This window comes from Mustela nivalis, assembly GCF_964662115.1.
Source record: "Mustela nivalis genome assembly, chromosome: 4".
In the NCBI taxonomy this organism is placed as follows: Eukaryota; Metazoa; Chordata; class Mammalia; order Carnivora; family Mustelidae; genus Mustela; species Mustela nivalis.
The window spans coordinates 104319749-104331993 of record NC_139023.1 but is presented as its reverse complement, the minus strand read 5'-3'; the positions used below and the strand labels follow the sequence as shown (position 1 = coordinate 104331993).

Genomic DNA, 12245 nt, shown 5'->3' with positions numbered 1-12245 from the left:
AGGTCTCAAGATTTACTACACAGCAGTAGTAATCAATATAGTATGGTACTGGCATTAAAAACAGATACATAGATCAGTGGAATAGAATGGAGAGCCCAAAATAAACCACTGATTATATGGTCAGTTAATCTGTGACAAAGGAGGCAAGAATATACAATGGGAAAAGACGGTCTCCTCAATAAATGGTGCTGGGAGAAATGGACAGCTACGTACAAAAGAATGAAACTGTATCACTCTTTAACATCATAAACAAAAATAAACTCAAAATGGATTAAAGACCCAAATGTAAAGTCTGAAATCATGAAGACCTAAAAACCATAACAAAACACAGGCAGTAATTACTCTGACATTGGCCATAGGATCATTTTTCTTTATAGGTCCCTTCACCCAAGAAAAACTAAAGCAAAAATAAATTATTTGAATACCATCAAAGTAAAAAGATTTACACAGCAAAGGAAACTACCAGCAGCGTGCGCACACGCACACACACATATCAAGAACATGTACAACTCAATACCAAACCCCGAATAATTCAATTAAAAAATGGGCAGAGGACTTAAATAGACATTTTTCCAACAAAGACATAAAGATATCCAATGGACATATGAAAAGATCCTCAACACCACTTGTCATCAGGAAAATGCAATTCAAAATTAAAATAATTACTTTATACCTATCAGAATGGCTAAAACTAAAAACACAAGAAACAATAAGTGTTGGTGAGTATATGGAAAAAGGGAAACCCTTGTGCACTGTTGGTAGGAATGCAAATTGGTGCGGCCACAGTGGAAAACAGTATGGAAGTGCTTTGAAAAATTATAAACAGAAATACCATATAATCCAGTAATTCTACTACAGGTATTTACACAAAGAAAATGAACACACTAATTCAAAAAGACACGTGTCTGTGTTTATTGCAACGTTATTTACAACAATCAATATATTGAAGCAATCTAAGTGTCCATCAATAGACAAATGGATAAGGAAGATGTGGCGCATACACACACACACACACACACACACACACACATTTCATTATATATATCCCATTATATATATTCCATTATATATATATATATTATATACTTTCATATATATATATATGAATATGGCACAGCCATAAAAAGATGAGATTGTGTCATTTGAGATGGACCTTGAAGACTAGGATGGATGTACCTAGAGGATATTATGGTAAGTGAAATAAGTTCAGACTGAGAAACACAAATATTATATGATTTTACTCACAAGTGGAATCTAAAACAAAAACAAAAGAATAGACAAACAAAAAGCAGAATCAGACCTATAAATACATAGAATAAACTGATGGTTGTCAGAGGTGAATGGGTCAGCAGCTAGGCAAAATGGGTAAAGGGGAGTGGGAGATACAGGGTCCCCATTATGGAATGAATAGGTCATGGGAATAAAAGGCATAGCAGGAGAAAAAAAAGGAAATAATAAAGGATATTCAGTCAGAATGACTTGAGTTTAAATCTCAAATCAGAATCTTATTATTTTTGGACAGATCTAAGCCTCAACAGACTCTTCTGTAAAATGGGGAAAATAGCAGTACCTACTTCATAGGACTACAGTAAATGGTAGAGAACTCATGTGTGGAAGATATGGTTAAATTTCACTGAGATTCATGTTCTCATTTCCATAATATAGAGCTGTTTCTAGGAAGTGACTTTCTAACCTCTTTGCATCACTGTGGGGCTATGTGTCTCCTTCTCATCCTCCTGGAATCATGAGCTCTTAACCACTGAACTGTGAAATGAAAATGCTCAAATATTAAAATCCATTTCTTAAATCCATCAGATATGAAAAATGTAATACCAACACTATGAGTAAAAAGATGATAAATGTTTTATAAATATTAATTAAAGCTTATACCATCATAGGTTGTGTATAGAAAAATTCTTCATGACACATGACTAAGCATATCAGATAAGCTAAAAATCTGAACCTAAGTTTTTCATAAATTCTCACTGAAATGTCTTCACATAAATGAATAATACCATAAACTGTACATATTTGGGTGCCAAAATCACATACTATTCTTTTCCCTTTCCAAACTGCTTCAGGATATACCCAAATATTTAAAATATCTAATTAGAAATAAAAAATATAAGGATAATCAGATTATTAAATCACACGTTGAACATCAAAGTTTTTAAAAGTTATATCCTTCGAAGGCATTAGTACAAAAGCAAATGCTGCTTCCTCTCCCTATCAAAAAAAGTTAACTTATATTATCATATAATGTATATGTAGCAAATACTAGTATAATACGCTTATTAAAAAGTAGTGATGGAAAAAAAAAAAAAAAAGTAGTGATGAAAAAGAACCACCATAAAGGAAGGGCTCTATGGTGGAGTTGGGAAGAAGCTCTTTCCTTTCCCTTTCTCCTTATTTCACATATCAACATATTCATATATATCAAGTTCTGCTTTAGCGTTTATAATTACAGAATTTTAAATGACACATTAGACCAAATAGACTTTACAGACAGACACAGTATATACCATCCAAGAGCAACAGAATACACATTCTTCTCAGGTACACATGGAACACTCTCTGAGAGAGATCACCAATTAGGCCATAAATCAAGTCTAACAAATTTAAGAAGACTGAAATCACTCGAGCATATTTTTGGACCACACGGGTATGGAACTAGAAATCAATTAGAAGAAGATGACTGGAAAATTCACAAATACATGAAGATTAAGGAATATGCTACTGAACAAACAATGGATCAACAAAGAAATCAAAAGAGAAATTGAAAAATGAAAAGGAAAATACAACATACCAAAACTTATGAGATGCAGCAAAAGCAGTTTAAGAGGAAAGATCAGGGCGCCTGGGTGGCTCAGTGGGTTAAGCCGCTGCCTTCGGCTCAGGTCATGATCTCAGGGTCCTGGGATCGAGTCCCGCATCGGGCTCTCTGCTCAGCAGGAAGCCTGCTTCCTCCTCTCTCTCTCTGCCTGCCTCTCTGCCTACTTGTGATCTCTCTCTGTCAAATAAATAAATAAAATCTTTAAAAAAAAAAAAAAAAAAGAGGAAAGATCAGAGATAAATGACCATTTCAAGAAAGACGAAAAATGTCAAATAAAGAACCTAACTTAACATCTTATTAAACTAGTAAAAGAAGAACATGGCTCCAAGTTAGCAGAAGGAAGGAAATAACAAAGACGAGAGCAGAAATAAATGGAACAGAGACTTAAAAGACAATAGAAACGATCATTGAAATGAAGAACTGGTTCCTTTAAATAAATAAATAAATAAATAAATAAACAAAACCAACAAACCTAATTTAGCCAGACTTGCTTAGGAAAAGAAAGAGAGAGGACTCAAAATCAGAAATGAAAAAGATATTACAAATAATATCTAAAAAATACAAAGAATTTTAAGAGACTACTATGAACAACTATACACACAAAAAAATTGAGCAACCTAGAAGAAATGGATAAATTCTTAAAAACATACAACTTTCCAAGACTGAATCATGAATAAATGGAAAAGGTAAACAGACCAATTAACTAGTAAGGAGATTGAATCAATAGTCAAAAATCTCTGAACAAACAAAAATCCAGGATCAATTTCACTGGTGAATTCTACCAAATATTCAAAGAAGAACTAATACGAGTCCTTCTCAAACTCTTGTGAAAAAAAAAAGAGGAGGGAAAACTTCCAAATTCATTTTATAAGACAACCATTACCCTGATACCAAAACCAAATAGGGTCACCAGAAGAAAATTACAGGCCAATATCCTTGATGAACACAGATGCAGAATTCTCAACAAAATACTAATAAACCAAATTCATATAAGTAAAAAAAAAAAAAAAAAAAAAAAAAAAAAAATATATATATATATATATAATGATCAAGTGGAATTTATTCCAAGGATGTAAGATGGTTCAACCCTGGCAAGTCAATCACCATGATACACCACATTAATAAAATGAAGTATAAAAATCATATGCTCATGTGAACAAGTGCAGAACAAGTGTCTGACAAAATTCAGCATCCATTTATTATAAAAAGTCTCAACAAAGTGGTAACAGAGGAAACATACCTCAACATAGTAAAGGCTATATAGGACAAGGCCACAGTTAACATCATACTGAATGGTGAAAAAGTCAAAACTTCTAAGATCAGGAACAAGATCAGGATGTCAACTTCCACCCAACAGAGCACTGAAGTCCTAGCTAGAACAATTAGACAACAAAAAGAAATAAAAGGCATACAAACTGGAAAGGAAGAAGTAAAGCTGTCACTCTTTGCCGATGACATGATATTATATGGAGAAAACTCTAAGACTTCACAAAAACCTTTTACCATAAATACAGTAAATTGTAGGCTACAAAATCAATATACGGAAATGTGTTGCATTTCTGTGTACTAATAATTACTAGCAAGAGAAATTAATAAAATAATCTTATTTACAACTGCATAAAAAAATATCTAAGAATAAATTTTACCAAGGAAGTGAAAGACAGAAATTATTATTAAAAATTATAAGACACTGAAAGTTGGGGTGCCTGGGTGGCTCAGTTGGTTAAGTGTCTGCCTCTGGCTCGGGTCATGATCCCAGGGTCTTGGGATTGAGACCTGCATTGGGCTCCCTGCTCAATGGGAAGCCTTCTTCTCCCTCTCCCACTTCCCCCGCTTGTGTTCCCTCTCTTGCCGTCTCTCTCTCTGTCAAATAAATAAATAAAATCTTAAAAAAAGAAAAGACACTGAAAATTATAAGACTTTGTTAAAAGACACTGAAGAAGACATAAATAAGTGAAAAGATACTCTGTACTCATAGACTGGAAGAATTAATACTGCTATAATGTCCATATTATCCAAAGCAATCTACAGATACAATGCAATGCCTATCAAAACCACAATACATTTTTCACAAAATAGAATGAACAATCCAAAAACTTTTATGGAACCACAAAAGTCTCTGTATAGCCAAAACTATACAAAGCAATCTTGAGAAAGAAGAATAAATCTGGAGGCATCATGCTTTCTGACTTCAAAACATGTAACAAAACAAAAGTAATTAAAACATTACGGTATTGGCATAAAAACAGCCACATAGATCAGAATAGAGAATCAAGAAATAAATTCATATATGTATGGCCAATTAATTTATGACAAAGGAGAGAAGAATATACAATGGGGAAAGGACAGTCTCTTCAGCAAATGGTGTCGGAAAAACTGGATAGTCACATGCAAGAGAATGAAATTGAATAACCATCTTCAACCACACACAAGAGTTAATGCAAAATGGATTAAAGACTTGAATGTAAGATCCAAAATCACAAAACTCCTAAAAGGAAACATAGGTGGTAAGCTCCTTGACACTGGTCTTGGCTTGATGTTTTTGGATTTGACACAAAAAGCAAAGGCAATAAAAAAGAACAAGTGGGACTACATTCAAACTAAAAAGGTTCTGTACAGCAAAAAAAACCATCAACAAAATAAAAAGGCAACATACTGAATGGGAGGAAATACTTGCAATCATATGCCTGCTAAGGGGTTAATACCCAAAATATATAAAGAATTTATTTGTTCAACCCAACAGTAAAAAACAAACAATTAAGAAATGAGCCAGGGATCTAAACAGACATTTTTTCCAAAGAAGACATACAAATAGCCACTTAGTACATGAAAAGGTACTCAACTAATTATCAGGGAAATGCAAACCAAGACCACAATGATGTATCATCTGACACCTGTTAGGATGGCTATTACCAAAAAGATAAGAGATAACAAATGTTAGCAAGGATGTGGAGAAAAGGGAACCCTTGTGCTTTGTTGATGGGAACGTAAGTTGGTATATTCACTAAGGAAAACAATATGGAGGATACCTAAAAAATTAAATGTAGAACTACCATGTAATCAAGCAATTCTAGTCGTGGATATCTGAAAAAAATAAAAAACATTAACTCAAAGAGATATATGCACCCCCATATTCACTGTGGCATTATTTATAATAACCAAGATACTATAACAATCGAAATGTTTATTGATGATGAATGGATAAAGAAAATGTAGCATACACACACACACACACACACACACACAAAATGGAGTATGGCTCAGCCATAATAAAGAATGAAATCTTGGAGCACCTGGGTGGCTCAGTCGGTTGAGTATCCAACTTTTGATTTCAGGTCAGGTCATGATCTCGGGCCCAATGTATCAAGCCCTGCATGTGACTCTATGCTGGGTATGGAGTCTGCTTGGAATTCTCTCTCTCCCTCTGCCCCTCCCCACTTGTGATCACTCTTTCTCTCTTAAAAAAAGGTGGGGGGGGGGGATGAAATCTTGCCATTTGTGACAACACAGATGGACTTTGAGGGCATTATACTAAGTGAAATATGTCAGAGAAAAGCAAATATTGTATGATCTCACCTATATGTGGAATCTAAAAACAACAAAAACAAGCTCATGGAAAGAGAACAGACTGATGGTTGCCAGAGGTGTGAGGTGGGAGGTGAGTGAAACAGGTGAAGGTAGTCAAAAAAATGAAAAGAAAAAGTAAGAGTCTATATGTCTCTTAGGAAGGAAGGAAGGAAGGAAGGAAAGAAGGAAGGAAGGGGAGGGGAGGGGAGGGACGAATGGAGGAAGGAAGAAAGGAAGAGAGGAAGGAAAGGAAGGAAGGAAGGAAAGGGAAGGGGCAGGGAGGAAGGAAAATAGGAAGAAAGAAAAATAGAAAAGGAATATCCATAGAACAGTTGAGCCTGCTCTGTGCCTTTTTCTCCCTGCCTATGGAAACTGTCTGGTAATTCCAGAAATTACCAAATGTCTGATAATTCCAGACATCCACAATGGACGCACACGTACACACACAGACACACACATACACAGACACACACACACACACAGACACACACACAAGAATAAGAGCAACATCCACATTCAAACATTATTTGCACTGACAATCCTGGAGTCTCTCAGCCTATATAACTTGTCTACTTATAGTCTAATCTACAAAGCATGTTTATTTACACAAAAATCTTCTAAGTTCTAGGTGAAATGCTATGTTCCTAGGAAATATAAATATCCATACTTCCAGGAATTATAAACCCAAATTGGATAATAACTTCAGAAGAAATGAAATATATGAGGCAGAAGATCATTTCTGCTCCCACAAAGGCACTGGGCCCAGAATGTTTTATGGGTGAATTTGTCTCAGTAAAACCAATAATCTGTATTTTATTTAAATTGTCCCTGGACTATAAAAACAACAACAAATGGCTCCTAACTCATTCTGTGCAGGTAGCATATGCACATACACACATACCAACCTGGGTTCTCTAGGCTAAATCTGTCTCACAAAAAGGCTTATTTATTTATTTATTTATTTCGGTGTTCCAAAATTCATTGTTTATGCACTACACCCACTTCTCCATGCAATACATGCCCTCCTTAATACCCACCACCAGGCTCATCCCACCCCCACTCTCCCCGTCCAAAACCCTCAGTTTCTTTCTCAAACTGAGGGTTTTGTCTCTCACGGTTTGTCTCCCCCTCCGATTTCCCCCAACTCACTTCTCTCCATTTTCCCAGTGTCCTGATGGCTAATGATTATGAACACTTTCCATGTGTCTGTTAGCCATTTGTATGTCTTTTTTAGAGAAATGTCTGTTCATGTCTTCTGCCCATTTTTTGATGTGATTATCTGTTTTGTTTGTGTTGAGTTTGAGGAGTTCTTTATAGATCTTGGATATCAGCCCTTTGTCTGTAGTGTCATTTGCGAATATCTTCTCCCATTCCATGGGTTACCTCTTTGTTTTCACAAAAAATTTTGTTTAGATATCATTTTTTAAAATACTCAATATAAATGAGACCCAGCATTCATTTGCTATTACCATAGTCCCCCCTTCTCTCTTTATGAACCTCATCAACTCTACTTAATTTTTTAAAAGAAATTTGGCTCCTCTAGGCATTTGAGTTTACAATTCCTACCACAGACTGAGTTTGCTTATGAACATAAATTTTCAAATTCTAACCAAAATATTAGCAAATCAAATCTAGCACAGAATAAAAGAAAAAAGCATTATAGCTAAACAGAGTTTATACTAGAACTAGTCTGTGATCAGGAAAGTAATTTATAGAATTCATTATATTTACTGAGAACAAGGAAGGAAGGAAGAAAGAAAGAGGAAGGGAGGAAAGAGGGAAGGAAGGAAAAAGTAGCATATGGATAAGTCATCCAAAGTAGAAATTCTCAACATTTGGGGTTCCATAGATGGGCTCCAGAAAAGAGTACATGACAATCTGCAGATGTAAACACCATATTGTTGTATGTGTGGTGAGCTCCACAGATTAAGTTCATCCGCAAAGAAGCCCATAACCCATAAATCCATTCACATCCTGCAGCATTACAATGGACTATTCTGTATAAAAATGGTATTACTGAAGGTTGCTCTAAAAAAGGGTACAGGGGCTCCTGAGTGGCTCAGTTGGTTAAGCAACTGCCTTCAGCTCAGGTCATGATCCTGGAGTCCTAGGATCGAGTCCTGAATAGGGCACCCTGCTCCACAGGGAGTGTGCTTCTCCCTCTGACCTTCTCCCCTCTCATGCTCTCTCGTCTCTCAAATAAATAAATAAATAAAAATATTTTAAGGGGGGAGGAGTATAAAAACATACTACATCAATATTCCAACTGATCCATTTTCAAAACACGTTCTTAAATTCTATTACATGAGAAATCATTACTTACAGCCAAGACAATCTTTCGAATATTCTTCACGTACAGTACCACATAGTCCTTGATATAGGTATGCAGTTCTCTGGCAGGGATATTATACCAATTCATCATCAGTGCTGCTTCATTTTCATTATTTCCACCCCAAATGATGATGGAGGGATGATATTTCAGTCTCCTGATCTAAAATTTCAGAAAACATGAAACAATTTTGCAATAATCAACAAGAAAAAAAAGCCTCAGAGCTGTAATGATTCATAAAATGATAGCCATTGCATTTTTGCACATAAAATCTTATGTACAGAAAACTCATTAGAAAATGGCTTGTAACATTACCTGCAGGAATACACATTAAGAAATCTGATTCTTTTTACCTAGATTTTATAAACACCAGTAAAATAGGATTCCTCTTCTTTACTGTATAAAACCTGAAGAAAATATAATCCCTTTTATTAAAAAAAGAAAAATAAATCAACCTCATTGTTATCTGACTTGCCACAAGAAAAGGCTCTAAGAAATACAAAGGGCAGCAGACATTACATTACAGAGAAGTTTCTCAAGAGCAAGATGGAGTTTTGTGTGAAGAAACAAACGAGGGAGGACAACCAGTTCTGCTGAAAGAGGGACTGAGAGGTTGTCATGGTCTCCACTGAGATCAGAAAACCGCAAGGACAGCTAGAGAGGGTTTTACAAACCAAGAGAGTTCCCAGAGATACTCTGTAAGTTAAAGACAAATATGTGGAATATTCTAAAGGAAAAAGGATGAGGACATCAAGAGGATATCTCCAGGGCACCTGGGTGGCTCAGTGGGTTAAGCCTCTGCCTTTGGCTCAGGTCATGATCTCAGGGTCCTGGGATCGAGCCCCACATCGGGCTCTCTGCTCAGTGGGGAGCCTGCTTCCCCCCCTCTCTCTGCCTGCCTCTCTGCCTACTAGTGATCTCTGTCAAATAAATAAATAAATATCTTAAAAAAAAAAAAAAGAGGGTATCTCCAGAAATAACTATCAGTGTCATGTCCTGAGAAATCAACTAAGGTTAAGTAAGTTACTGAATATATCTGAATATAGAAGAAGAAATTAGAGAATCTGTCTGAAAATCCTGCAGCCCTAAGAACTGAGCCTGCATGACCTGGGCTCTCTGTGACCAGCCCTACACAAAGGTGGAAGGATCCAGTTGTTCGGATACACTGGGAGATGGACTCCGGCAGAAGAGGACAGTTAAATCTCTTGGAGAACACAGTGAGTCAATAATCAAGAAAAACTCCTCTGGAACCCATTTTAGCAAAATAACCATATTGGTATTTATAGCTTCTCTTCCATGAAATGCATAATTAGAGTGATCCCAGCTAATGATCACTATGATCACTCATCATAATTAGTGATCCCAGCTGATGTTCTCACTGTGGCCTCCTTTCAAGATGCCAAGTATCTCCTACATGACACAGAGATCCATTAAGGATGCATGCATTAAAGGGATTTATCTCATTCTTAAAAATTACAGTCTTGTGTTTTTCTAACCCAGCCTTATAAATACTATTTCCTTTATTTGTCTCTGTGCATGCCCAGGTACGTGACGGCTACTACCAAGTTTGACTGGCACAAGAACACAAATACTTGGGCACCTGGGTGGCTCAGTTGGTTGAGCAACTGCCTTCGGCTCAGGTCATGATCCCCGACTTCCAGGATCGAGTCCCACATCGGGCTCCCAGCTCTTTGGGGAATCTGCTTCTCCCTCTGACCTTCTCCTCTCTCATGCTCTCTCTCACTCATTCTCCCTCAAATAAATAAATAAAATTAAAAAAAAAAAAAAGAAAAAAAGAAGAAGAACACAAATACTCAAGAGGCAGAAAGCTCCAGTGACTCTGTGCTACACATACCCTTCAAACTGACCTAGAATTTTTGACAAGCTTTCCTTTAAAATTTTAACAAAGTCTTCATAAAAAGCTCTCCTGTTTAATAATACATAAAAGAATTGAAGGTACATAGACACCATAATTTATTTATATGAGAAAAAAACGTTTAAAAAACTGAAATGTCTGCAACCTACATAACTATAATTAATATATTTTAAGCTCATCTATCCATTCATACTCCTGATGAAAAACCTGGCCCGGTAGTGCGGATACAGAGAGGAACAGTCCCCGAGGCCGCAGGGAGATTACAAACTTGCAGGGGAAACAAAACATTGAACAAGTGATTCAAAGTGTGGTATAGGTCATACAGGGCAAATTTTGTGATCTAGACTTGCAAATATAGAAAGGATCTGCCCCTCCCTACCGAGAAATTCATGCTCAAGGTAGGACGTGACAGAAGAAAATGAGAGAGGTGGTTCGGAAGAGGGTGCTTGATGGGGCCAGGGACACCAGCAGAGACAGGAAATGCCCGGTGTCTTTATCTGGAGGATTCAGCCAGAGATGATTCATTTGTATTTTTTAAACCTTTTTAAAAAAAATAAAACACAGGGGCGCCTGGTTGGCTCACTGGGTTAAAGCCTCTGCCTTCAGCTCAGGTCATGATCTCAGGGTCCTGAGATTGAGCCCCACATCGGTCTCCTGCTTGGCGGGGAGCCTGCTTCCCCCACCCCTTCTCTCTCTGCCTATCTCTCTGCCTACTTGTGATCTCTGTCTGTCAAATAAATAAATAAAATCTTTTAAAAAATTTAAAAACATAGATATAAAAAAAATTATGACATACTAAATTACTATAACACAATCACCCTCGTAACCACCACCCAGATCAAGAAAGATAACCCCAGAAGCCCTCATATACTCCTTTCTAATTGTAGTCCTTTCCTGCTCCCAACAGTAACCACTATCTTGTATTACAGTAATCACTTCCTTCCATTTCTTTTGGTTTTCCATGCAAATGTACATCCCCAGACATTGTAACAACAAAATCACAGATTTTAACTTGCTTGATGGATTTCAATCCACTGACATCCTTATTGAGTTTCAAATTGTCCCATTTTTGGTTTGTGAGACTCTCATCAAAGTTTTTTTTAACATATCTTTGATAGTGTCATTGGTATCTCTAAGTCCAACTATTCCAGGGTCATCTATTACACTTCCTGCCCCAGACCTAGAATTGGCCATTTGTCTAAGAGCCCCTTCTCTTAATGGGAAGAATTATTTCAATAGAAGGATACACCATATTATTAGGTTGTCCTAGTCCTTTTGATGGACACAGCTAGGTTGCAATCACTTCCTTGCACTTACAGATCTATAAATAGAAGTGTGTACATACGGTATGCAAAAGAAATCAAGGAGTCAAGAATCACTTTAAATTTTTGACCTGAGAAACACAAAGACTGGCTTTGCCATTTCTCAAATTGGGGGAAACTGCAGGGAAAGCAGGTTGGGAGATGGTAATGCAAGTTTGGTTCAGATATGTTACACTGGAGATGACTATGAAACCTCCCAGAAGAGGCTCCAAGTAGGCAGCTGGATATAAGAACAAGGAATCCAGCAGACATGTCAGAACTGGGGATAAATCTGAAAGTCATCAGCATATAGGTGGTGTTAAAGCCATGAGACTGGGT

At 36.6% G+C, this 12245-nt stretch overlaps 1 protein-coding gene across 4 annotated transcripts in view; it reads right to left on the bottom strand.

Annotated features, from left to right (window-relative positions):
* Positions 1-12245, bottom strand: part of MANBA (mannosidase beta) — a 121770-nt gene that overhangs the window by 33380 nt on the left and 76145 nt on the right. For all 4 annotated transcript variants that reach the window (XM_082728982.1, XM_082728984.1, XM_082728985.1 and 1 more), the window contains one exon: positions 8724-8891. In XM_082728982.1, the coding sequence (XP_082585108.1) occupies positions 8724-8891 (168 nt within the window). The remainder of the gene's footprint in view (positions 1-8723; positions 8892-12245) is intronic.